The 23440-nt window shown below is 51.5% G+C and overlaps 4 protein-coding genes across 4 annotated transcripts; 1 reads left to right on the top strand and 3 right to left on the bottom strand.

The window, feature by feature from the left end:
- Positions 1-27: 27 nt before the first annotated feature.
- Positions 28-2630, top strand: Wbp1 (WW domain binding protein 1). The gene is given in 6 exon segments (XM_041644884.1): positions 28-520; positions 846-947; positions 1433-1535; positions 1668-1844; positions 2010-2226; positions 2228-2630. Coding segments are annotated over 6 exon segments (882 nt in total). The 5' UTR covers positions 28-451; the 3' UTR covers positions 2442-2630.
- Positions 2631-2752: 122 nt separating this feature from the next.
- On the bottom strand, positions 2753-6197 carry Mogs (mannosyl-oligosaccharide glucosidase). Its single transcript, XM_041643890.1, has 4 exons — positions 5755-6197; positions 5420-5649; positions 4854-5050; positions 2753-4702 (listed from the first exon to the last, which is right to left on the bottom strand). The coding sequence occupies exons 1-4, from the start codon at positions 6107-6109 to the stop codon at positions 2971-2973; spliced, it is 2514 nt and encodes an 837-aa protein (XP_041499824.1). The 5' UTR covers positions 6110-6197; the 3' UTR covers positions 2753-2970.
- Positions 6198-12281: 6084 nt separating this feature from the next.
- Positions 12282-13415, bottom strand: Mrpl53 (mitochondrial ribosomal protein L53). The gene is made up of 3 exons (XM_041644584.1): positions 13084-13415; positions 12812-12924; positions 12282-12737 (listed from the first exon to the last, which is right to left on the bottom strand). Exons 1-3 carry the CDS (start codon positions 13413-13415, stop codon positions 12571-12573), a joined length of 612 nt encoding a protein of 203 aa, XP_041500518.1. The 3' UTR covers positions 12282-12570.
- A 536-nt stretch (positions 13416-13951) lies between these two features.
- On the bottom strand, positions 13952-22190 carry Ccdc142 (coiled-coil domain containing 142). Its single transcript, XM_041644572.1, has 9 exons — positions 21067-22190; positions 20633-20719; positions 20406-20555; positions 20154-20284; positions 19967-20080; positions 15119-15233; positions 14666-14843; positions 14347-14546; positions 13952-14211 (listed from the first exon to the last, which is right to left on the bottom strand). Exons 1-9 carry the CDS (start codon positions 22019-22021, stop codon positions 13952-13954), a joined length of 2190 nt encoding a protein of 729 aa, XP_041500506.1. The 5' UTR covers positions 22022-22190.
- Positions 22191-23440: the final 1250 nt, after the last annotated feature.

Below are 23440 nucleotides of genomic sequence, written 5' to 3'. Positions count from 1 at the left end.
CTTGGAACCTGTGCGATTCACCCAGCCAATCGGCGGCAAGTTTGTGCTCCTGCACGGCCGTTCATTGGCTGATAAGTCAAAGCTTGCCCTGTTGTCCGTACTGGCTGTTGTTGCTGTCAATCAGGTTCTCGAGCGAACCTTCCCCTCAGCTTTGTGCGAGTTCTTGTTGTCTGGGAGTGCGGAAGAGGCGCCGCTGCGGATTGGACAGCGGGAGAATCCTGTGATCCTTTCCTATTGGTCAGTGTGTCGGTGGACGATACTGATTGGTTGGACTGAGCAATCCTTGTCCTCTGGAAGAGCTCTCCCCGGATGGGAGCTCCGGCCGCGGAGTGGTGGTGGCAGCATCGGAGATGGGCCGGGCAGGGACCATGGCGGTGGCGGCAGAGGTGGTAGGGGCGGGGCAGCAGGAGGTAGAAGAGGCTGTGGTCTTCAGGGGTCTGTAGGTAGAGGCATGGCTCGGGCCAGCAGCAGGAACAGCAGCGAAGAGGCCTGGGGGGCACTCCGGTCGCCGCAACAGCAGGTATCCCAGCAGCTCTAAAAGCCTATCACGACAGCCATTTATTTCTCTTTACCCTTTCCTGTCACTTCCTGTCCGGGGCGGGGGAGGAGCTCTCGGAGCCAAAGGTACTATGAAGTTTCTCAACGTGACCATTCTACTCTTTGTCTAAACTTTGTAACGTAGACGCAGTTGACTTTACCTGCAGCCTTTAGACCCCATCCCATGGCTGCAGTGCAAGCCTGCAGTGGCTTTCCAGTTACCAGAGGCGTAGTGAGGACCCCAGGGAGGTTCTCTGTCGTGCAGCAGTTATCTGTGATGTTTTTCTATGTGCCTATTGTCACAACAGAGTCCGGCAGCGTCTTCTCTTGAGGGAGCAATTTGGAGACGAGCTGGGACCCAGACTCGCGCCCTGGATGCCATCCTTTATCATCCACAGCAATCCCATCTGGTTGGGAGCACTGCTCTGGGTCTCACATTGCCCCTCTTCTACCCTAGGGAGTTTGAGACCCAGGGGTGGAAAAATCCATCTTGGGGTTGTGGGAGGCAGACCATCGGGGTGGGGGATGTTGAAAGCATTTTAGCTATGGAATTGGCCTTAGATCCCTACCCATTGTCAGATGGTGTTTGCTTCTTCCAAACCATATCTTGCCAAAAACCCCTTGGGGCCAGGCTTAGGTGAGAGAAATCTTGGGTGTAAAGAACTGAAATCACCTGCCTTGTGTATCCACACTTTATCTTCTACACTAGTTTCTGGCTATTCCAGATCTTTCATACTGACAGCCCTCCATATATTTAAACACTCCTCAGCATCCTTCTGCCATCTCCCCAAGCTATGTTGGCTCATGGGTGGGATCGTGTATGCTCGTGCAGGAGGTGGAGTGGACAGGGCCTTGGGTAAATCTCCCTTAGTTCTAAGTGCCGACTTGCCTCCAGCTTCAAGAGCTATGCCCAGGAGTGAATACCCAACCCTACCTCTGTGAGAACGGCCACTGCTGCGGGGAGACTGGCTGCTGCACCTACTACTATGAACTCTGGTGTGAGTCACCGAAGGGACCTCTCTCAGGTCCCCTGCCTGTCCTCCCTTGGGTTTCTGAATTCAGCTCCTGAGGACCCTTCTCTGCACGAAGGGCGAGGCTGGTAACCGGAGATGTGCTCTTGCCTCTCACAGGGTTCTGGCTGCTCTGGACAGTCCTCATCCTTTTTAGCTGTTGTTGCGCCTTCCGCCACCGGAGAGCTAAACTCAGGCTGCAGCAGCAGCAGCGGCAGCGTGAGATCAACTTGCTGGCTTACCACGGGGCATGCCATGGGGCTGGCCCTGTTCCTGCTGGTTCCCTGCTTGACCTTCGTGAGTGACTTGAGGCTCTTGAGTGCAGAACCAGCAGCCCCTCCCAAGCCAGGATCCTCAGCCACCCCACACTTCCACTGGCACTTTTCAAAGCACTTTCCCCCACTAGGAAAACTCACTCTTCTAGCCTGGCTTCAGTCATCCATGCTGTTCTCTCTCCTGCAGGCCTTCTCAGCACCTTCAAACCCCCAGCCTATGAGGACGTGGTTCACCACCCTGGCACACCACCACCTCCTTACACTATGGCCCTGGGCCACCCCTTGACTGCTTCCTCTGGATGCACCTGCTGTTCTTCCACATCCAGCTGCTCTGCCCACTCGGAGGGGACAAATGTGGAAGGTGTCTCCTCCCACCAGAGTGCCCACCCTCATCAGGAGGGTGAGCCCAGTTCACATACCCCCTTCCTGCCGCTATCGTCGCCTGACTGGTGACTCGGGTATTGAATTCTGCCCTTGTCCTGACTCAATTATTGAAGGTGAGCCAGTCAAGGAGATGAGGGCTAGTCCCACCCAACCAGATCTGGAGGACCATTCCCCTTGTGCACTGTCCCCAGATCCTCCCTTGGGGCTGGCTTCCAGTTATGGGGACATCCCATAAGTAGTTTCAGGAGGGAGGCCACCAGGAGCAGCCCAGGTTTCAACTGTGGTCCTCCATGTAGGCCTCTCCCCTCCTAGATGCCTGAAAGGGCTGGAGTCCCAAAGAGGGCAGTACCGAGGACTGTGCTATCTTTACTCACTCCCAAAACATACACAGGAGCCTTTAATCTCATTAAAGAGACATGAACCAGCTGCTTGTGGTTTTGGGTAGAGTAGATCTCCAATTATTGCATGCCCCCCAACCACACTGGGGTTGAAGGAAAAAGCAGTGACCATTTATTACCTTATCTGAGGGCAGCAGGTAGCCCTGAGGCTAAACTGCCAAAGGCAAGAGTTTAGTTAGGGTTTTTTCTTTTTCCAGTTTATTTAGAAAAATAGACTCTTGAGTTCACAGTCACCCCAGAACTGCATGGGGTGACAATAAGGAGACACCTGAGATGGGCTTACAAGATCTGAGGGGACCGGAAACCTAAGACCTTGTCTCTGCATATTCCAAGTGACACAAGTGGCCTGGCTCTCCCCCAGTCCCTTCAGTACTCTTCAGCCATGACCAGTAAGACAAGGCTTGTCCATCCGTGGAAGGGGCGGCAGCCCATGCCCCGTCCGTCCTGGTCACTGTATTGCTCCCACAGAAACCCCGTAGCCTGGTATTGCCGCCATACATTGCTCACGACATTGGCACGGAGTTCATGGTAGAGCTTGGCGGCCTGAGCCTTGTGGGGACCCTCCACGTGCCCGTAGTGGTGGAGTGCCCCCAAAGCTAGGTAGTTGATGTTCAGCCACACGGCACCCCGCCAGTACGGGGGATCATGCTCAGAATTACGCTGTCTATAAAAGAGGCTGGAGGCTGAGAGGGAGCGCAACCCAAAGGGGCTCCAGAGATGGTGGCTGTCAGCTAGAATGTCCAGAAGGGGCCCCAAGCGGGGCGAGCTGGGGTCCAGCAGCTGTAGCAGGAAGGGAAAAAGAGAGACATAGCCGGGGGCATCCACATACTGCAACTTAGGTGGAGGCCGACCTACCACCCTAACCAGCCCCTGTGGAGGCCTGGACTTGAGCTGTACTGCTTTTGTGTGGTTCCCAAAGTCAGCAAAGACTCCCAGCTCAGGAGCCCAGTGCAGCTCATCTAGGCTCCTGGGTTCTTCCAGAGAGGCAGCCAGAGGGCCCAGCTCTGCAGCAGCTTCAGCCTCCCCAAACTGCTCTGCAAGCCGTGACAGCACCCGGGCACCCAGTGCCACCCAGCATCGCAGGTCCAGGTGTCGCTCTGCCGTAGAAGGGTGTGATGCCCTGGGGTAGTCATCCAGGCCTGAGGGCAGCGTTTTGGGATTGAGTAGGGTAGGCAAAGCCAGGTCTCTGCCCCGCCAGCGGTAGGACAGTGGCACTGGCCCTGCCTGACTTTGATGGAGCCAAGAGAACCAAGCATGCAAGCGGGGGAAAGCCTTCCGGAGGAAGGCCAAGTCCTCAGGGTCACTGCCTTCCAACATCCGTAATACCGGCAAGAGCAGGGTTGGAGGGTTAGCATGGGCTGCACGTTGCACTAGGAATTCTGGGGGTACCCGGGATCGGGCCTCATCCCCCAGTATCTGCTCCCGCCCAATCCAGCCATCAGCATTGAGCAGCCCCAGCCAGTGGCCTAGGGCCTCTCGGGTGAGGTGGGGATCCCATCGCTGAACCAGTAGTTGGTGAAAGCCTTCATCCCAAAGGAAGCCTCGTGGGAAGAATGACCTGGAAGGGACTCCAGAGAAAAGAGGGACGGGCGGAAATAGGGCAGGGTCTACTTTCTGCTCAGACCCTTCCATACCAGTGTCTGGCAACACCAAACCCTGCCCATAGAAATAGCCAATCCCACCAAGGAGGTCACTCAGGGCAACCTGCCCCAGAGCCTGCTCCTCGGGGCTCAGGCCCTTCTCCTTTAACTTGAAGGTCCTCTCAAAACGCTCCTGGAAAGCTGCAGCATGGCTCTCCAGGGCCTGGGTCAGCTGGCTGCCCACCAATGGCCCACGGGCTTGGTTTCTTCCTGCCTGGGCACTGCCAGACTCAAATATGAACTCCACAGAGAAAGGGACTTTCAGTGTCACCTGCTGTATCAAGAACTGGCCTTGCCCACTAGGGCCTCTCTCCTCCCACTTCAGAGATCCAAGCAAACCAAGGTAGCGTTCCGGAGAGGCCCCTGGGGGCCGGTGCTGAAACCAGCTGTTCAGGCGGCTCTTGACCATATCCGTGAGCAGTGGCAGCCCTGGGTTGGAGGACCAGAAGACATTGTAGCTTGAAGGCAAGAAGACAAATAGGGATGGTTATTCAGGAAAGGAAGGTCTTGGCAGTCTCTCTGGTGGGAAAGTGGGGTGGGGTCACAGAAGCCAGGCTAAGTCAACATCCACACCACCCCTGTACCACTCTGCACCCTTCCCCCATATACCTGCCATGCTTAGGGACAGTGTCTCCTGGACTGGTTGGCGGCAGAAGGGTAAAGCGGAAGTCACCAAGTTCACTGGTGTGCCCACTGATGAACTTCAACTGTCCTTTGGCTCCAATCTCTGGCAGTAGGACTTCCTGACCATCAGTTACCACGTAGAAGAACAGGGACACCAAAGGGAGGGAAGAAGTACCCGAGGCCTGGGTGACCAACGACAACAAAGCATTAGAAAAGCATTCTTTTGAGATTACAAGGAAGAGCTGTGGCAAACACATCAATGCTTGAGGGTAAGTGGGTGCACTGGAGTGGGCCGAGCTGAAGGGCTTCGAACAGGGCTCCCCGGGGGAATATGACAGGTGTTTTAGGATGCTATATGGATTGTTTCACTTAATCTGGGGTTAGGTGTCAAGGTGATAACTGCTTTACAAACAAGGAAATGAAAGGTTGGAGGTGCTCAGCAAGGCTGGTGTCCAGACCACTGTTAACCTCCATTTCATTAGGGCATTTGCTGCTGCAAGGGGAGGATGGGGGAAGTCTGTGCTGAGGAAAGAGGTCCCTGGTGCCCTGACCTGAGGCACTACAGTCACTCTCCAGCTCCAATCCCCTCCATGCTGTCCCCCAGGCCTCTTGACGAACTCAGTAGTGAGCCTTAAAGCCCCATCGCTGATATGTTGCCGGCCGAAGGAGAGGCCATCGTGGAACTCCCAGCCATAGGGACCCACGCCGTCTCCCTGTTCACACGTGTGCCTGAGCTTAGGAGGGGTCCCCGGGGTAGCGCTCTGCTGCGCCCACATCAGTCCTGGGGAATAGAATGGCCATGTAAGTCAACAGATAACTTCCCTCTAAGCCTGCGAAGACTGCCGGATCCTCCCCACTCCTCCCCTGTCGCCTGCCCCAGAGTTACCGGTGAGCAGTGGTTTGGAGCTGCGAGTCTTCATGCCGAAATAGACGTGTGGACGGTAGGTGCCCCAGAAGAGTTCCGGGGCCACGGCGGGACTGGAGGAGTCGGGGGACAGCGCGGGCGGCGCGGGGTGCAGTGTGAGCGCACGACGCATACGGAGCCATGCCATCACCCAGCGCCCGGACAGACCGAAGGCTAGCGCCAGCACCACCACGGCCAGGGCCGCGCCGCCAGCCGAGCCGCGTGCCCCGCTCGCCCCGCTTGCCCGGCCGTCCCGCCGCCCAGCGCCCCGCGCCTTCTCCAGCGACCGCGCCCCCTCTGCAGCCGCGGCGCGCCGTCGCCTCTCGCTGCGGGCCATCACGGCAGATGGCCCGTACCCCGGCCGCCACCGTGCGGTCAGTCAACTGAGCCTTCTGCCCGCAGGTCGCTGAGCACCCGCGGAAGCCTCGCGGAAATCCCGCCCCGCCACGTCAGGTCCGGGACCGGAACCCGGAAGCGCTGTAGTTGGCGGGGTTCGGTACTTAGTCCCGGGCTCTGCCGGTGAAATGCGCCAGTGGGCGTTGGTTCACCGAGTAGAGAGAAAGAGAGAAGCAATACCATGCTGAGCCCATCGTTTTGCTTTGTTTAAATAATGATCTTGGGCTGGAGAGATGGCCCAGCGGGTAAAGGCGCTTGCCGGCAGCTGACGACCTGAGTTAGATGCCCGAACCCATGTTGTGGAAGTAAGAACTGACTCCCACAAGCGCGCCTACACATCTGGCTTCCACACTTGTGCCGTAGCACGAGCGCACCTCCACACGTACACTCACAAGCACACACGAATGATTATAAAAAAGAAAAAAGTACTTGGGGTGAGGCTGGAGACCTGATTTGGCGGTTAAGAGCACTTGCTGCTCTTGCAGAGGACATGGTATGATTCTCAGCGCCCACATGGCATTTTATGTGACGCCCTCCTCCGGCACTGCATGCACTGTGGTGCACAGACATAATGCAGGCAAAATATCCATACACATAAAAAATAAGTATTAAAAAACGATCATACTAAGGCTAGTTTTTTTTCCTCCTTGGGAGATGAGTTTGTCTAAATTTTCCTCCAACTTGATATGCAAAACCAGATTGACTGAAGCAGGGTCTTGCTTTGCATAAATAGCCCAGGCTGTTTCAAGCTTGATATCCTCCTTCCTCAGCCCAGAGTGTCAGGAGCTAGGATCTAATATGCTACTTTTACATATTGCTGTCCAGTCTAATCTGGTAGCAGGAAAACGTGGCCTAGGAAATACAAGCAACCGGGTCCAAGATACAGAGCTGGGAAGGGGCTAGCTTCAGACCCACGTGGCTAGCTTAAACCTGGGAAGTTTAATGAATTAAGCTCTGTCATTACTCACACCCTGCACTCCCGTCTTCCTGGAGTGGACTTGCGAGGAAGCCCGGGGTCAGGCAAGTAATGAAATGACTTGACTCATGAAATGACTAACTCAGCCTGTTCATTTTTAAATTTAAGAAAAAGTCTGTATTCCAGACTGGCCTGGAACTTGCCATTTAGCCAGAGATGACCTTGAACTTGAACTTGATTCTCCCACCTCTACATCCCCAGCACATGTGCCATTACTAGTGTATGCAGTAGTGGGGGTCAAAGAGCTTCGTGCATGCAAGCCAAGCACTCTGCTGAGCTGAGGCCCCAGCCCTCATTCATACACTCACTCATAGTGCCAGAGAGGAACACAGAAACGCTTGCGTGCTAGGCGGGTACTTTACCATTGAGCTGTATCTTAGCCCCTCACTACCATGCTTTTCTAGATGAACTCAGGGTTAGACGCTATGAAAGGCATTTTCTTTCCTATGATCCAAGAAATAGAATATCTTATGGAAAACATGACTTATGTCTGTCTTAAGGTTGTTCGGAGGTAGTACCTGCACCTCAGACCGACCTATGAGCAACTTAGGGTCTCACTAGGAAGCCAAGGTTTCCCTGGAATTTACATAGCCAAGCCCGGCCCTTGACACTTGAGTGCTGAGACCACTAGTTTGTAGTATTCGCATGTAACCTACACTTGACTTATACCTTAAGTATTCTCTAAATAACTTATATGAAAACCAATCCATTATTTCTACTTTCAGTCCTCAGGGTGCATACCCACTCATCAACAGTTTTTTATTAAATCATCAGGAAGCTGAGGGCAGAAATGGCATAAGGAGACAGATGTAGAACAAGTCGGAGGTACCGAATGAAAGGTAAAAAGCCGTGAGGCAAAATGTAGATGAATATACGTGGGCTAATTTAAGTTATAAGAGCGAGTGAGACAAGCCTAAGCTAAGGCCGAGTTTTCATAATTAATAAGTCTCTGTGTCATTATTTGGGAGTTGTCTGGTTGGACAGAGAAGGACTCCTCACAGTGGGAACCAGGAGGAGTCTAGGCGCTTATGAGAAACGGGATGCTCTGGGAAGCAGGATGGACAGTACTGAGATAAGGTAAAATCTCAGACTGGCAGGACAGAGACTCATTACACCCGGATACAGTATTTTCATTTCAAGGTTAATGGAATCAGCACCAAACCCTTAGTGGACAAACCTATTATCCTTACTCGATAAATGAGAAAGCAGGCAATGATAGATTTATGTGTCCCATGTCATAGGTACTTAAGGGCAGAGATGACTGGGGCAGAGATGACACCCCAGGCAGGCTGGGTCTTTATATTATACAGTCTTCAGGGGCTTGTCTTTGGCCTGTGGCCATGTCAGAGGAGCAGCGGTGACAATTAAGCTTCAGGCCTACCAGGAAGCAAGGCACTAATGGGTAAATCTCAGACAGGCAAGGCCGGAGGGCTTTGGCTCCAGAAAGTTTCTTGCTACTGCTTTGCTGATGCCATTGTTCTCTGGTATCTGATATGGTGAGAATGGGTGATGGGTGTTAGGGGATCCCCACTGCCTTTAATGTAGTGTGATTATCTCATGGAAATATCTCATTCTACTGGGCATATTTACCTGTGAATTATTAAGATGATTTCCTCTTGAGCTGTACTGTTTAACTGAAGCAATGATTTTATACAATAATAGAATTAGTTTAAATAGAATTTTGATTAAGGGTTTCTAATCAAATATAGTAAGGGATTGTGATAGAGGTTCGTTTAGTGGGAAAATTAATACAGGTAAAGGTAGAATATACTGTTGACCCTCCCCCTGGAAGAGCAGGGGCTGCAAAGGGTACAAAATAGAAACTAGAAATTGTCACCCAGCTAGGACTTAGGAGTTTCTCTTGAGGAGCCACGTAGATTGTGGCTTAGGTTAATGATCAAGGAAAATAGCTGAGTTCCAGGAGCTAGGCTACCTTTTAATCTTAATGTTGGGAAATGTGTTCACAGGTTTCAGTGTACATCATAGCTAAAATGAAGCTTTAAGTATGACTTAAGTTTAGATTAAGATGATTTTGTTCATGGCGTTGAGACAGAAAACCTTAGGGAACAGTTTAAAGTTTAGAAAAACATATTTTTAATAGTTGAGTGAGAGACTCAGTGAGGTCAGGGAACAAAAACAATGGCAGTCTGGCTATTGATGGCTGACGTTCCTTTCTTGCTAGGATGGGATGGTGATCAAAGGTGATTAATTCCTTGTGCCATTTCTGCCCTCAGCTTCCTGATGATTTAATAAAAAACTGTTGATGAGTGGGTATGCACCCTGAGGACTGAAAGTAGAAATAATGGATTGGTTTTTTTTGTTTGTTTTGTTTTTTTGTTTTTCAAGACAGGGTTTCTCTGTAGCTTTGGTGCCTGTCCCGGAACTAGCTCTAGTAGACTGGGCTGGCCTCGAACTCCCAGAGATCTGCCTGCCTCTGCCTCCCAAGTGCTGGGATTAAAGGCGTGCGCCACCACCGCCCGGCTGGATTGGTTTTCATATATAAAAGTTTAGATTTGTGATTTTTAAAAGTTTTTATAAGATTACCTTTAGTGATAAATAATAAAGTGATTGATCCTTTCTTTCTCACTGAAAAAAGCAGCCTGCCAGTAAAAGAATTGGCTGAGAAAAATACCTTGCTTGCTTGCTTATACTCTGCTAATCTATAACAAGCTGCTTGGACATTAATGTATTGGTTCTTGGGAATAATTTGTTTCTTACTTATAATACACAAAATGTTTAATCATGTAAGGAAAATGGGAACATGTTGTTTTTTACCTGTATTCATTATGATTCACTTGAAAAATAGAATGTAACCACACTGTAATTTTTATAATGCTTGAAAGATTTTGATGAGATATATAAGCTGTAAAGGAAAAATAAAGATAGAGAATAAAGAGACCCTGAAAGTATGTTATATGTTTTCCCTTTTTCTCAGGCCCGAGACTTAAATTAAGTTTTACTCCCTCACAGAAAAGTCAACTGAGTGATTAGTTTGCTGAGTCTATGGCTCCCCTTCAATTCCTGAGCTGCTGAGGGCTGGTTCTCACAGCAGCAGTCTTTCTTAGAGGAGGGTGGAGAAGTCTCTAGTACCTTAAAGGAGGGTGGAGAGAGAAGCCTCTGGTACCTTAAAGGAGGGTGGAGAGAGAAGCCTCTGGTACCTTAAAGGAGGGTGGAGAGAGAAGCCTCTGGTACCTTAAAGGAGGGTGGAGAGAGAAGTCTCTGGTACCTTAAAGGACGGTGGAGAGAGAAGCCTCTGGTACCTTAAAGGACGGTGGAGAGAGAAGCCTCTGGTACCTTAAAGGAGGGTGGAGAGAGAAGCCTCTGGTACCTTAAAGGAGGGTGGAGAAAGAAGTCTCTGGTACCTTAAAGGAGGGTGGAGAGAGAATCCTCTGGTACCTTAAAGGACGGTAGAGAGAGAATCCTCTGGTACCTTAAAGGAGGGTGGAGAGAGATGTCTCTGGTACCTTAAAGGAGGGTGGAGAGATGCCGGGCGGTGGTGGTGCACGCCTTTAATCCCAGCACTCGGGAGGCAGAGGCAGGCGTATCTCTGTGAGTTCGAGACCAGCCTGGTCTACAGAGCTAGTTCCAGGACAGGCTCCAAAAACCACAGAGAAACCCTGTCTCGAAAAACCAAAAAAAAAAAAAAAAAAAAAAAAAAAAAAAAAAAGGAGGGTGGAGAGAGAAGTCTCTGGTATCCTTTTAGGCAGGGAAGAGTTATAGTACTGCTGGACGGAGGGGGGCTCCGCAGTTAATGTAGTTGGTAAATTACATAGCAGCCTGATTACCTTCACTGGGCATTACGTTCTTCTTTGGCAGTAACTGTGGCTATTTTTTTCTTCCCTTGTAATGCATAGTAAGAAACAAGGGGGCTGGGAAGGTGGCCCAGTGATTTGAGCACTTGCTGGGAAAGCATGAGAAATTGACTTGGGATCCGTATACCTGCATAAAAGCCAGCTGGGGTAGTAACCTCAGCACTGAGGAATGGAATCCTGGGGAAGACAGGTCTACAGAGCAAGCCTAGTCTATAGAGCAAGTTCCAGGACAGCCAAGGCTGTTACGTAGAGAAATTGTGTCTCAGAAAAACAAAAGAAACAATGTGTACTGTAACCCAGTACTTGCAAACACAAACACACACACATTGGAGTGCCTTTATGTCATAAAATACACATGGTTATTTGCTTAAAACTAAAGTTTCCTAAAAGAATACTCATGTAGCATGAATGGCTAACTTTTTATACCATTTAATCCTCTAAAATGATTTCATGGTCACATCAATGTCTGCTGGACTAAAAACTATTTCAGGTGCTCTGAGAAATAAGCCATTATGTACCTGAAGAGTAAGATTAAGTAGCAGCAAAAAATGATTCGGGAAAATGTCACCAGGAAGGAGAATGCCAAGTGGTACAGGAGAAGGAGTGAGAACGGAAAGGTCTTGCTAAATAGATCAGGCTGGCCTCCTGAGTAGCTGGGATGGTCTGTGCCACCAGGTGGGGCTGACCCCACTTTAAGGAAAGAATATTGGTGGCATATGAAGGAAATTGGGAGCAGGTAACCACAGAAGTTGGGGTTAAAACTAAACAGAAACGTAGGGCTTAAGTCCGGAGCAGTTTAAATTATGACAGAATGGGTGGTTCTGTGGTGGTTTGAGAAGAAATGGCTCCCACAGATTCATGTGGCCTCGTTGGAGGAATGTGTTATCGTTTCTTCCTGCTGCCTATAGATGAAGATATAGAACTCTCAAGTCCTTCTACAGCACCATGTCTGTATGCCATCATGATTCCTACCAAGGCAATAATGGACCTCTGAAACAGTAAGCCAGCCCCAATTAAATGGTTTTCCTTTATAAGAGTTGTCATGGTCACGGTGTCTTGTCACAGCAATAGAAACCCTAACTAAGACAGACTCCTTATGAGAGTAAACAAGAACTACTAAAAAAAGAGAAAACTACTAAGAGTAGACAAAACTACCAAGAACGATGAGGCCTGAAGCCTGGTGTGGTGATGTTCATCTATAATCCCAGCACTCAGGAGTCTGAGGGAGAAGAATCCACCTTGGGCTGCATACCAAGTCTCAGGTTAGCTCATGACAAGAGCCTGTCTCGAAAATCAACCAAGCAAACAACCTGCGCAAAATAACATTCATTCGGCAATAAATATTTAATTAAACAGTACTTGAGCGACAGATGAAGCCAAGTTCAAATATGATTAAGGAGTGAGGGAAGAGATAGAAAAATTCAACTTTGTCCTGACCCTTCACCACCTAATCTCACTTATTTTGCCCCCAAAGCACTGTTAAGTGTCAGGGTTCCTTGCACACTGTCAGTTTCATGACACCCATGGAGGCTTTAAAATGATTAAGCCCAGCTCTTCTTAGTCAACTGTCTCTAGTTCCAAGTTAACATTCGGTAGTTGTCCTCTTCTGCAATGTCAGCGCCGGGTACCAGTAACTGAGCCCGGCTTAACTGAGCCCGGCTTGTCTGTGCTGGGTGCGGATGCTGCCGCTTCGTTCCTGGCCCGAATGTGGGAGGCGAAGGCAGTGAACATTTCTTGAGCAGTGAGGTGGGCGCCGCGCATAATCAGCCGATACCCGTCCCCTGGGGAAGATGCAAACCGATGAGTCAGAGACCCGGAGTCCGCCGTCGCCCGCCCGCGTCCCAGTCAGGCCTACCGAATACCACGTCCACGCAGGGCTCGGAGCCGTCGTGCCTCACGTCGGCGATCACCGAGCAGTTGAGGTTTGTGGCACGGACCTTCTCGCTGCTCACCGCCTGGAGAAAGGTCCTGCGGTGGGAGGACCCCGTGAGCGCGCCCGGGGACGAAGGGGCGTGCACGAGGCAGGGAGCGCGGGTCTGAGAGGCCTTGGAACTCGGGCAGGGGGGTCGGGGGTGCGCGCGCAGGCGTCGGGAGCGCGGACGCCTCCCACCTCCCCAGAACCCGTACCTTGTCGATTCCACGTTCTTCTCAAACGGGCAGAACTGAACTCGAACCAGCTTGACCGGCCGCAGTCCCAGCCGAGCTAAAGCCGCCGCCATGGTTACCTCTCCCCCGGAAGTAGTGCTGGGGATCGCTTTATTGGATGGGCCGCTTCCGGCGGTCTCTGCGGGACCTGTAGCGGCTGCCCTCCCGGGCCGCCAAGGAACCCAGGGTGGGCGGTCCGCGAATACTTCAGGCGTTAGCCTTACCCTGTGCGACACGCAGCGTAGACAGTGAATGTGCAAAAACCCCCTTTGCACGAAAACACTTCGTCTCCTGCAGCTTTGCCCGTTCAGCATCCTGCCTGCTAGATCTAGGTCAACACCATCCTAAATCCTGGCTGCTTCCGATGAAGGATTACCACAGCAGGGACTGTCCACCCCACCAGGAAGCAAGCCTCACCTGGTAATTGAACAGTTTAAATGTTGTCAAGGTCCTACAGCCTAATGACTAAAAATAGAAACAGGGAAGGCTTAAGACAAGTTCTCCACGTGTAGAAATGCTTGCTCCCTCTGTTTCCCCATGAATTAATTAACTTTAGCCTTGTTGCTGGGATTCAAGAGAAAGCATATAGATTGCTTCTGTCTCTTGCGAGCCAACCCTGTAAATCTAGCTATTTCTAGCTCTTGTCTTCATTGTCACGGACTTTCAGATTTCCGGCTGTAGTTTGCCCATTACTCTGGATTCCAGGTACTAGGATGACCTTGGATTCAATTCCAGACTGTGTAGTTTATATACGTGTTCTCCCGAGATCCCGATTTTAAGCCTCTCTAACACACAGTTCCTCGACTGGAGCTTAACTGCTCACGATTTGGAACTCCTGGTCCTAGGCAACCTAGGGCTCAGGGCTTGTTCCCAGGCAGGAAAGAAAGGATAGGTGCCACCGAGGGTGAGAGTGCAGTCTTAGGGCAAGCCAGGCCTGCTGGTTTCCAGCCAGGTAAGCCTCAGGACTGGGTCCTCCTCCTCCTCCTAGGGTGCTTCGCAGGTGCATGTTCTGAGCTGGGGAGACTCCAGGCCGTAGAGGGGGTGCCAAGTTCTCCAGGCTGTTGAGGTTGCTGGTGGGCAGTTCAGTAGTCTGGACTTCATTACAAAAACCTGAAAAGGCAGGCGTGGAAGGCAGGTTGGTGGGTGATGCTAATGCCAATGATGAGATGGGGGTGTGGTCTCTTAAAGCAGTGATGGAGGGACTTAGGAAAACCTGGGATTGGGGAGGGGTAATGAATGACTCACAACAACAGGAAGGTCTTCTGTGGCCTGGATTCTTGGGCAGGGGCTGCTGCAGTAGACACAGCAGGGCCCCATCTAGCCGCTGGAAGATGCTGAGTGAGAGTAGAGTCTGGCGAAGCTCCTGAGCCAGGCCCCACTGCTCCTGTTCCAGAACTGCCCTGACCACTCCGAAGTCTTGTTTGAGCTGCAGCGCCCCCTGCAGACTAGATGTCCAGGTACAATGTGGCCACCTGACACGCGCCTCCCCAGACTGCTCTGCCCCAGTGTTCTCCATTTTCCCTGTTGACATTCTCCCTCTGCCACGACCATCTTTCCTTCCCACCTGAACCGGATCCCATGGGTGAGGATGTGGTCAAGCCAGGCACCCAGTATGGCTGTCAGTGCCTGGCTGAGGGCGGGGACTTGGGCTTCGGGTGGCAATCCCTGCAGTCCTTGCAACACAGGCTCCAGCACAGTGCAGACCACCATCCCTGCATACTCACTAGGAGCACTGGGATGTTCTGGAGAGAGAGAAGAGTAAGGACAGATTGTGACACTCTAGAAATCCGGTGGGCACCAGAGGGAAGGGCACAAAGGTAAGAACAAGGATGCTGACAGTGGTGTTGAGTCATTCATGCTGGGAGCCCTTGGAAGGAGAAGGTGGACCTGAGGAGTTACCAAGACAGTGGGCTGGGGTTTCTGTGTGTCTCTCTCAGTCGGTAGGGCTTGCTAGCCTAGCATGTGTGAAGTCCTGGGTTTCTTCCCCAGCACTACAGAGAAAAAAGAGAAAAATTACCAGGGCACAGTCGAAGCCTCCAGTATCGACCCCTTGGCATGTGGATCTTGAAGCCCTGTGTGGCTTGTTTATGGCATTCTTGGAAAAAGAGACTCAGCGACTCTTCGGGCAAGAGCTGTAGAGGGGGAGGAAAGTAGGAAGGGCCCATGGGTTATACTGATGAGATGGTGCTTCTCCCTTCTGAGGGCTCAGCATGGGGTCTGTGAAACCCCGAATCCATGCATCACTGTGGGAGCCTGGGCATTTTCTAAGGAGAAATGTTGCAACTTTAACTGAAGTTTCCATGAGGTTTGGACCCAAACTGGGCACAGTATGTAGGATTACCAGTTCTTAGTAGTCAGAGGCACATGACAAGTCAGGCATGTTGGGTTATAGACCTGTGTGGAATATTCCTTCACACTGTGTGAATATATGCCACTGTGATTGTTTTAATAAAGGAGCTTTCTGGCCTATAGCTAGGCAGAGTGAGGTTAGGCAGGAAAACCAGACTATGAGACTGCTGGGATGAAGGAGGAGGAATCTCAGGAATCGCCAGCCCAACTCGGAAGAAGCAACATAAAAAGCACACAGATGAGGTAAGTGGGCCTAGGGGCAGCACACAGATGAACAGAAATGGGTTAATTTAAGTTTAAGAGCTGGTTAAAAACAAGTCTAAGCTATCAGCCGAGCATTCAAAATTAAAAAGTCTCCGTGTGGTTATTTGGGAACTGACTGGTGTGGGGAGGAGGCATAAAGGTCTACCTACATGCCTGTACTCCCAGCATTTGGAAAGTGGAAGCAGGAGCATCAGGAATTCATGACCAACCTCAGCTATATAATAAGCTTGGGGCCAGTCTGGACACCGTCTCAAGAAATAAAAACAAAAGCCAAGTTGGCTTATGACCTGTCAGAAGCATATAGTAGACAGGTGGGTCTGTGTGCTCTGGTCAGGCCAGGCAGGGGCTGAGGCAAAGGGGGAAATGAAAATGATCTGGCTACATCAAAAAAGGAAGGCAGTGGATGCAGACCAGGGTCCATGGCTGTGATTCTGGCATTCAGGAGCCTTTGAAATGTCCTTTTCATTAAGTATTCTTTGCCATCTGCAAAGTAAATAATAAAAGGGGACTATCGCAGCAGGCTGTCTTTTGTGAAAGGGAGAAGACAGCGATAACCAGGGTCTTTGCTTTGCTGCTTATCTCACAGAGAAGAATCTGAAAAATGGGGCATTTGGCAGAAGTTGTCAAAATGTGAGCTGAGCACAATGGCATATGCTATAACTCCAGGTCGGGAAGCTGAAGCAGGAGAATCGCAAGTTCCATGAGGCCAGTTCGAGTGTACTCTTTCATAAAACAAGAAGGGGAGAGGGGGAAAGAAAGAACAAAAGAGAACAAAGAAAGATATGGCTGTGTGATCCCAAGAAGCTAAAGGGAGGAAAGGCAGCCATTGGGTTCCTGGCACATCTGACTTGTTTAAGCCTAAACTCTTCCCTTCTCCAACATGGCGTTTTCTCCTCCCTCCCATCTTCACAGGGTCTTATTGTCTAACCCAAGTTGGCCTTATATGTTCCATATAGCCCAGGCTGGCCTCAAACTCAAAATTCTGCGTCAGCCTCCTCTGTACCAGGACTAAAGGTGTACACTAGCACACCTGGCCTTGCCTCCGATGATTTAATACTAACTCGCTTAGTCTGCCAGTTCCCACACTCCTTTTCTGACACACATGAGCCCACACACATACAGAAGAGAGAGAGAGAGATTGAGCATTTATATCAGCAGAGCAAGCATATCAGCTATCAGCTTCGGTTCCCCAAGAAGACCCTATGGGGAACCCGCTCTTGCTACTCTGAGGCTGCCTGCTACTCAGGCTGAGAACTGTCCTGCTACTCAAGAGGCTGCCCAGCCACTGGTTAAGCCTCAGGTACTTTATGGAACACTCCACAATGTTCACACCTGCCACGGTTCTCCTTTAGGTTCCCAAAACATCACTGTCAGGTCTTACTCATGATCCCGTACTCTGGGCAACAACAGTAACCATGGAAGAAATGCCAAACAGTTGCTGGACTGTCTGGGATTCAGGAGAACTGAGGTGTGAGCTCACAGCAGCAAGATGCTTGGCGAGCAGAAAAGCAAAGCAAAGAGCTGAGAATCAGCAGGGACTCAACAGTCGCACAGGAGAAAGTGAAAAGAACCTCATATTCTACATTTTCCACAGTAGGGAGCAATAGTGTGCAAAATGGGACAGAATTAAGACAGAAAAGCTTTATCAATAAATGCCGAAGGAAATCACGTACAGTAAGGGGCTGATGACATAGCTTGGTGACATGGAGCTTATCTAGCACACATGAGGCTCAGGAATGATTCAGAGAGAGGGGGAAACAACCAACCAACCACAGAAAGAAGGTGGAATTGTTCTCATTAGAGGTCTTAAAAAATAATACTTTACTTTTTTATTATTATTATTTAGTTTTTCGAGACAGGGTTTCTCTGTAGCTTTGGAGCCTGTCCTGGCACTAGCTCTTGTAGACCAGGCTGTCCTTGAACTCACAGAGATCCACCTGCCTCTGCCCCTCGAGTGCTGGGATTAAAGGCGTGCGCCACCACTGCCCAGCAATACTTTACTTTTTAACCTCCCTCTCCCCACCTTTCTCTCTGCGCGTGTGCAAGCGTGTGTGTATGTGTGTGCACATGCATGTGTGTGTGTGTTGGTATGCTTACATATGGAGAGGACAACTTGCAGACACTGGTTCTCTCTCTTCCCCACATGGACCCTGGAGATGAGTTCAGGTTGTCAGAACCACCTTGCTGCTTCCCCCCACCTTTCCTGCTCATAGTTGGAATCAAAGAAAGTCTTGCTACATGATCAGCCCATGCTTTACTGTTAGCCACAGCCCCAGTTTACATCTTTCTTTTTTGTTTTGTTTTACTCTGAGACAGCCTTGGCTGTCCTGGAACTTGCACTCAGAGATCTGCCTGTCTCTGTCTCCTGAGTGCTGGGAGTAAGGCTTTCACCACCACCGCCCAGCTACATTTTACTTTTTAAACTGTAGACATGTACTACTTCAATAAAACTATAAATTAAGATGTGATGGCATACACCTTTAAACTCAGCATTTAAGAAGCAGAGGCAGGCAAATCACTCTGAGTTTTAGGCTAGCCCTGTCAACATATCGAGTTCCAGACCAGCCAGAATGACATAGTGAGAACCTGTCTCAACAAAACAAAATAAGCAAGCAAACACACACATTAAACCTAAAGAGAGAAGGACCATTGAACTGAACATTAGCAGGAACAGTGAAAGATGTAATTATGGAATACCACTTTTTGCAGTCGCTAATGAAATAAGTCTAAGCAATGATGTCAGTGGCTTTCACTATTAGCAGGTGGGTGCGAATCATAACTGACCATGAGCTGATTACTGTGACGACCATATTTGAAATTTTTCCATAGTAAAGACTAAGGCAGAACAAGAAACCAACAAAGAAAAAGTGAATTTAGTGGAGACTCCAAGGAGATTGCAAGGTACAGATTCTACTCTGCTCATTCCCTAGTTGGGGCACACACTGCCACTATCAGGGGCTCTGCTCTCACTTGGACCTGTGCTCTCGCCTGCACCTGTGCTCTCACCTACATCTATCTGTGCTCTCACCTGCACCTGTGCTCTCTCACCTGCACCTGTGCTCTCACCCGCACCTGTGCTCTCTCACCTGCACCTGTGCTCTCACCTACATCTATCTGTGCTCTCACCCGCACCTGTGCTCTCATCTGCACCTGTGCTCTCACCCGCACCTGTGCTCTCTCACCTGCACCTGTACTCTCACCTACATCTATCTGTGCTCTCACCCGCACCTGTGCTCTCTCACCCACACCTGTGCTCTCACCTACATCTATCTGTGCTCTCACCCGCACCTGTGCTCTCATCTGCACCTGTGCTCTCACCCGCACCTGTGCTCTCTCACCTGCACCTGTGCTCTCACCTACATCTATCTGTGCTCTCACCCGCACCTGTGCTCTCTCACCTGCACCTGTGCTCTCACCCGCACCTGTGCTCTCTCGCCTGCACTTGTGCTCTCTCACCTGCACCTGTGCTCTCACCTACATCTATCTGTGCTCTCACCCGCACCTGTGCTCTCTCACCTGCACCTGTGCTCTCTCACCTGCACCTGTGCTCTCACCTACATCTATCTGTGCTTTCTCACCTGCACCTGTGCTCTCACCTACATCTATCTGTGCTCTCACCCGCACCTGTGCTCTCTCACCTGCACCTGTGCTCTCACCCGCACCTGTGCTCTCTCGCCTGCACTTGTGCTCTCTCACCTGCACCTGTGCTCTCACCTACATCTATCTGTGCTCTCACCTGCACCTGTGCTCTCACCCGCACCTGTGCTCTCTCACCTGCACCTGTGCTCTCTCACCTGCACCTGTGCTCTCACCTACATCTATCTGTGCTTTCTCACCTGCACCTGTGCTCTCACCTACATCTATCTGTGCTCTCACCCGCACCTGTGCTCTCTCACCTGCACCTGTGCTCTCACCTACATCTATCTGTGCTCTCACCCGCACCTGTGCTCTTTCACCTGCACCTGTGCTCTCTCACCTGCACCTGTGCTCTCACCCACACCTGTGCTCTCTCACCTGCACCTGTGTTCTCACCTACATCTATCTGTGCTCTCTCACCTGCACCTGTGCTCTCACCTACATCTATCTGTGCTCTCACCTGCACCTGTGCTCTCACCTACATCTATCTGTGCTCTCACCTGCACCTGTGCTCTCTCATTTGCACCTGTGCTCTCACCCACACCTGTGCTCTCTCACCCGCACCTGTGCTCTCACCTACATCTATCTATGCTCTCACCTGCATCTGTGTTCTTACCTGCATCTTTGCAGTTAGCTTCTGGATCTCCAGGCCCAGCTGCTGCTCCACATCCAGGGTTAAGGTTGCCTCCGAGGCCACGCTGGACAGATCTTCCACTACACGCAGTAGAGGCTTTCAGTGGAAACAGGGAGTGAGGGCTCAGTTCAGGGCAGGCTGCTCCCTTCCCTGCTTCCTGGATACTCACAGGCAAATCCTTTTGGATCAGGAGCAGGAAGGAGCCAGGGGCCCAGGCTGCCAGGTGATGCTGAGCTCTGCCCAAGAACCAGATCAAGGTTGTCTGCAGGGTACAGAGCCCCAGAGCAACAGGTGCAGGACCTGGAGGGGAAGAGAAGAGTATCCTAGGGTCTGTGGGCTACCTTCATGAGGTCTTCAGAACAGAGAGAAGGAAAAAGGTATCAACTGCTCTGCCTCCTACCCCATTCCACACCTGTCTCACCTGGAGGAAGACACAGGCTAAGTTCCGACTTAGGCTCTCGAAGGGTGTCCAAAAGCGGAGGAAAAAGCCGCTGCAACAGCTCAGCAGTCTGAGATAGTGAAACAGGGCTGCTTTGACCCGCCAGGGATGAGCCCAAGGCCTGGCAGAACCCTGAAATGACAGAATATAGTCTGAAGGGGGAAGCAAACTGACTCTTTGGGCCACCCCCAATATCCCTCTCTCCTTACCTTGGTCCCAGCTCCATACAAGAGACTGATGATGCAGGCTGTGACACAGAGACAACAGCTCCTTCTCACACTCCTGAGGCAGGGATGCTGATGGGAGAGATGGTGAGGGCCGGAAAACAAAACCTCCCTGTTTACAGGCCTCTACCACTCAAACCAGGGTGCAAAGTCAGTCACAGTGGCTCTCAGCCCGTGGGAAGCTGACACAGGAGTTTGAGGCCAGTGTGGACTACCTAGTAAAAACCCTACCTCAAAACAAAGACAGGTTGGGAAGCAAAGGTAACCTGGGAAATCTTAATCTATAAACTCAGGGAAGTTCATTCTAAAGGACCTGCTCTTGCTGACAGGCTAGAGATGAGTGAGCCGATTAAGGTAAACGCAGAGAGAGAGAGACCCTCACCACAACCCCCACATGCCAGCTTGGATTTCTCACTCACCTTGACACAGTGCCTGACTCAGCTGTTGGGCCACTGCTCTGGGGTCCCCCCAGGGTCCCACGCTTAGTTCCAGACTCTGAGCACAGGCTGACCACAACAAGGTCCAATACTGGCTCCACAGGGCTCCGGGCCCTCCGAGCCTCAGTCCACTGCTGTCGGTGCTAGCCACGCCCCCTATTAGACCGAGCAGCCCTGGCAGCAGCTCTCGTTCCTCGTCGCACTGCCGACGGAGTTGGTCTTGTAAACTCGAGCCACCAAGGGCCTCAGCCAGTCTGTGTGCCACCTGACAACCCCGCTCAGCAGCCAAGAGATGGAGTACACGGGTCGCGGGGAATGGGCGCGCGGCCCCAGGAACGCAGCTCACGACTTGTCTCTGTAGCGTGTGGTAGAAGGGAAGGACCAGCAACAGTTCGGCTAGCTGGGACGTCAGGCCCAGGCTGGCGGGTGCCCGACCTAGGGCGCGAAGCTGCATCTCAATGGCAGCATCCAGGCGCTGCGCTGCTAGCCCGACGGGACGAGCCAGGAGAAGCGACTCGGTGGAGCCCGGGAGGCCGAGGCGCAGAGCCGCCCCACGCGAAGGGCACAGCTGCAGGTCGCCGTGCAGCTGCTGCAGGGAGAGGGCACTAGCCGACGGGCTGGAGCGGAGCAGCCGCACGACCGCCTGTAGGTGGCGGGCGCAGTCCCGGGCCCGCAGGAGCTGCTCCCGCTCGCGGTGCAGACGGAGCAACGTGGCCCGGAGCCGCTGCAGAGCGAAGGGCATCGGGCCGTTGGCCGATGTGGGCTCCCACGGCTGTCTGTCGGAGTCCCGGCGCGGGACGCCCCCCGCAGCGAGCAGCCCAGGCCCTCCGCGACTCCCCTCGCCCCGCTCATTCCCAGCGCTCACAGGATGCGCCCACGACGGTGGTACGTTAGAGAGAGGAAGTAGAAGGCCACCGGATCGGGGTGCCCAGGCCATAGTACGGCGGTTCCCAAACGAACCTAACGCCCGACACCTCCCCGCATCCCGCGGCGCTCCACACCCGCGGGCGCCTGGATTCACCAGCTTGCAGTCGACAGTTTCGTGGCCTCACTCGCTCTTCGTAGCCGCGGCTTCTGCCCCTAATAAAGATGGCCGTCAGCACACTCTTTCCCGGCCCCTAGCGGGCACCAAATTCTAACCAGACTTTCCTCTCACGGTTTGACGGGAGGGGGCGCTGATGCCAAATGTTGTAAGGCAAGTTAGGTGAGTGGTGTGACCTGATGGTAGGAAGCCCAGGAGGAGAGGCCCCTTGAATCTACCAGGGTCTGGACATTTTCAGTAGAATTTTAGGCTTCAGGTGGAGACTGGAGGACTCTGGCCTCTCCATCTTGTCCTCCCTAACTTCGTATCGCCTTCCTTTCCGAAAGACTGGTTCCTGTGGTCTGGTTGCCATCTGAGGGCCCTGTGGTTCTCGATTTAGCAAGGAATTCCGATACTACAAAAAAGAGGAAGGAGAGACCCCAGTTTCCTTTTGCCCCATCATTGTCTTTATGTTTGTTTGTAGGTCTGTGGTTGTTGTGTTCTCTCCTCTTTGAGTCTCCCCTTGTAGATCAGGCTGATCTCTAACTCACAGTTGGCTGCCTGCCTCTGCCTCCACTGCTGAAGTGTGTGTGTGTGTGTGTGTGTGTGTGTGTGTGTGTGTGTGAGAGAGAGAGAGAGAGAGAGAGAGAGAGAGAGAGAGAGAGAGACCATGGCCAGCCTCCTTTAAGTTTTCTTTTAGTTCAGGCCCTGCACATCTTAAGCAAACAGACAGTGAGGCCCCTCAGGCTGCTGCTGGTATGATGCGCCCAGCAGGCAAAATTGAGCATTTGAGGGTCTCACGTTTGGGACCTAGGCAGTGGTGACAAGTACCTTGGAAAGATATGTGAACAAAGGGCAATTTGAGCAAAGACGCTAAAGCAAGGAGAAGAGAATATCACTACAGCCCACCCCTCAGGTGGATGAGACAGAAGGATTGTCGTGCCTACATTATTTCGTGCTAGCCTGGACTACAGTGTGAGACACGGTCTCTGAGAGTTGCTTGAAAGGCCTCAAAGGTTTAGATTTCCTAAAGCATATGGTACAGTTACTGAAGGAGAGACAAAAGCATCAAATATGGGGGCACTGGCAAGCTAAATTTCCAGTTGCTTTCCTGGTCACTTCCTGATTTATTTCTAGAATTTCAGTTAACAAATCCTCAGGCTAAGGATACAGATCCACACAGAAAATTGGGCCCAGCCTCAGGGCCATGAGCCCCCACCCCTCACACATAAAATCAACAAGTCTAAAATTTAATTAATTGAAACTGAAGAGATGCCTCCACTCATGCAGAAGACCCCTGTTCAATTCCCAGCACCCACATCAGATGGCTTGATA

This window comes from Microtus oregoni, unplaced genomic scaffold, assembly GCF_018167655.1.
Source record: "Microtus oregoni isolate MIOR12 unplaced genomic scaffold, Mior012 000002F_ref0000024, whole genome shotgun sequence".
NCBI lineage: Eukaryota > Metazoa > Chordata > Mammalia > Rodentia > Cricetidae > Microtus > Microtus oregoni.
Note: the sequence above shows the minus strand (reverse complement) of the source record. Positions and strands in the feature narration are given on the sequence as shown.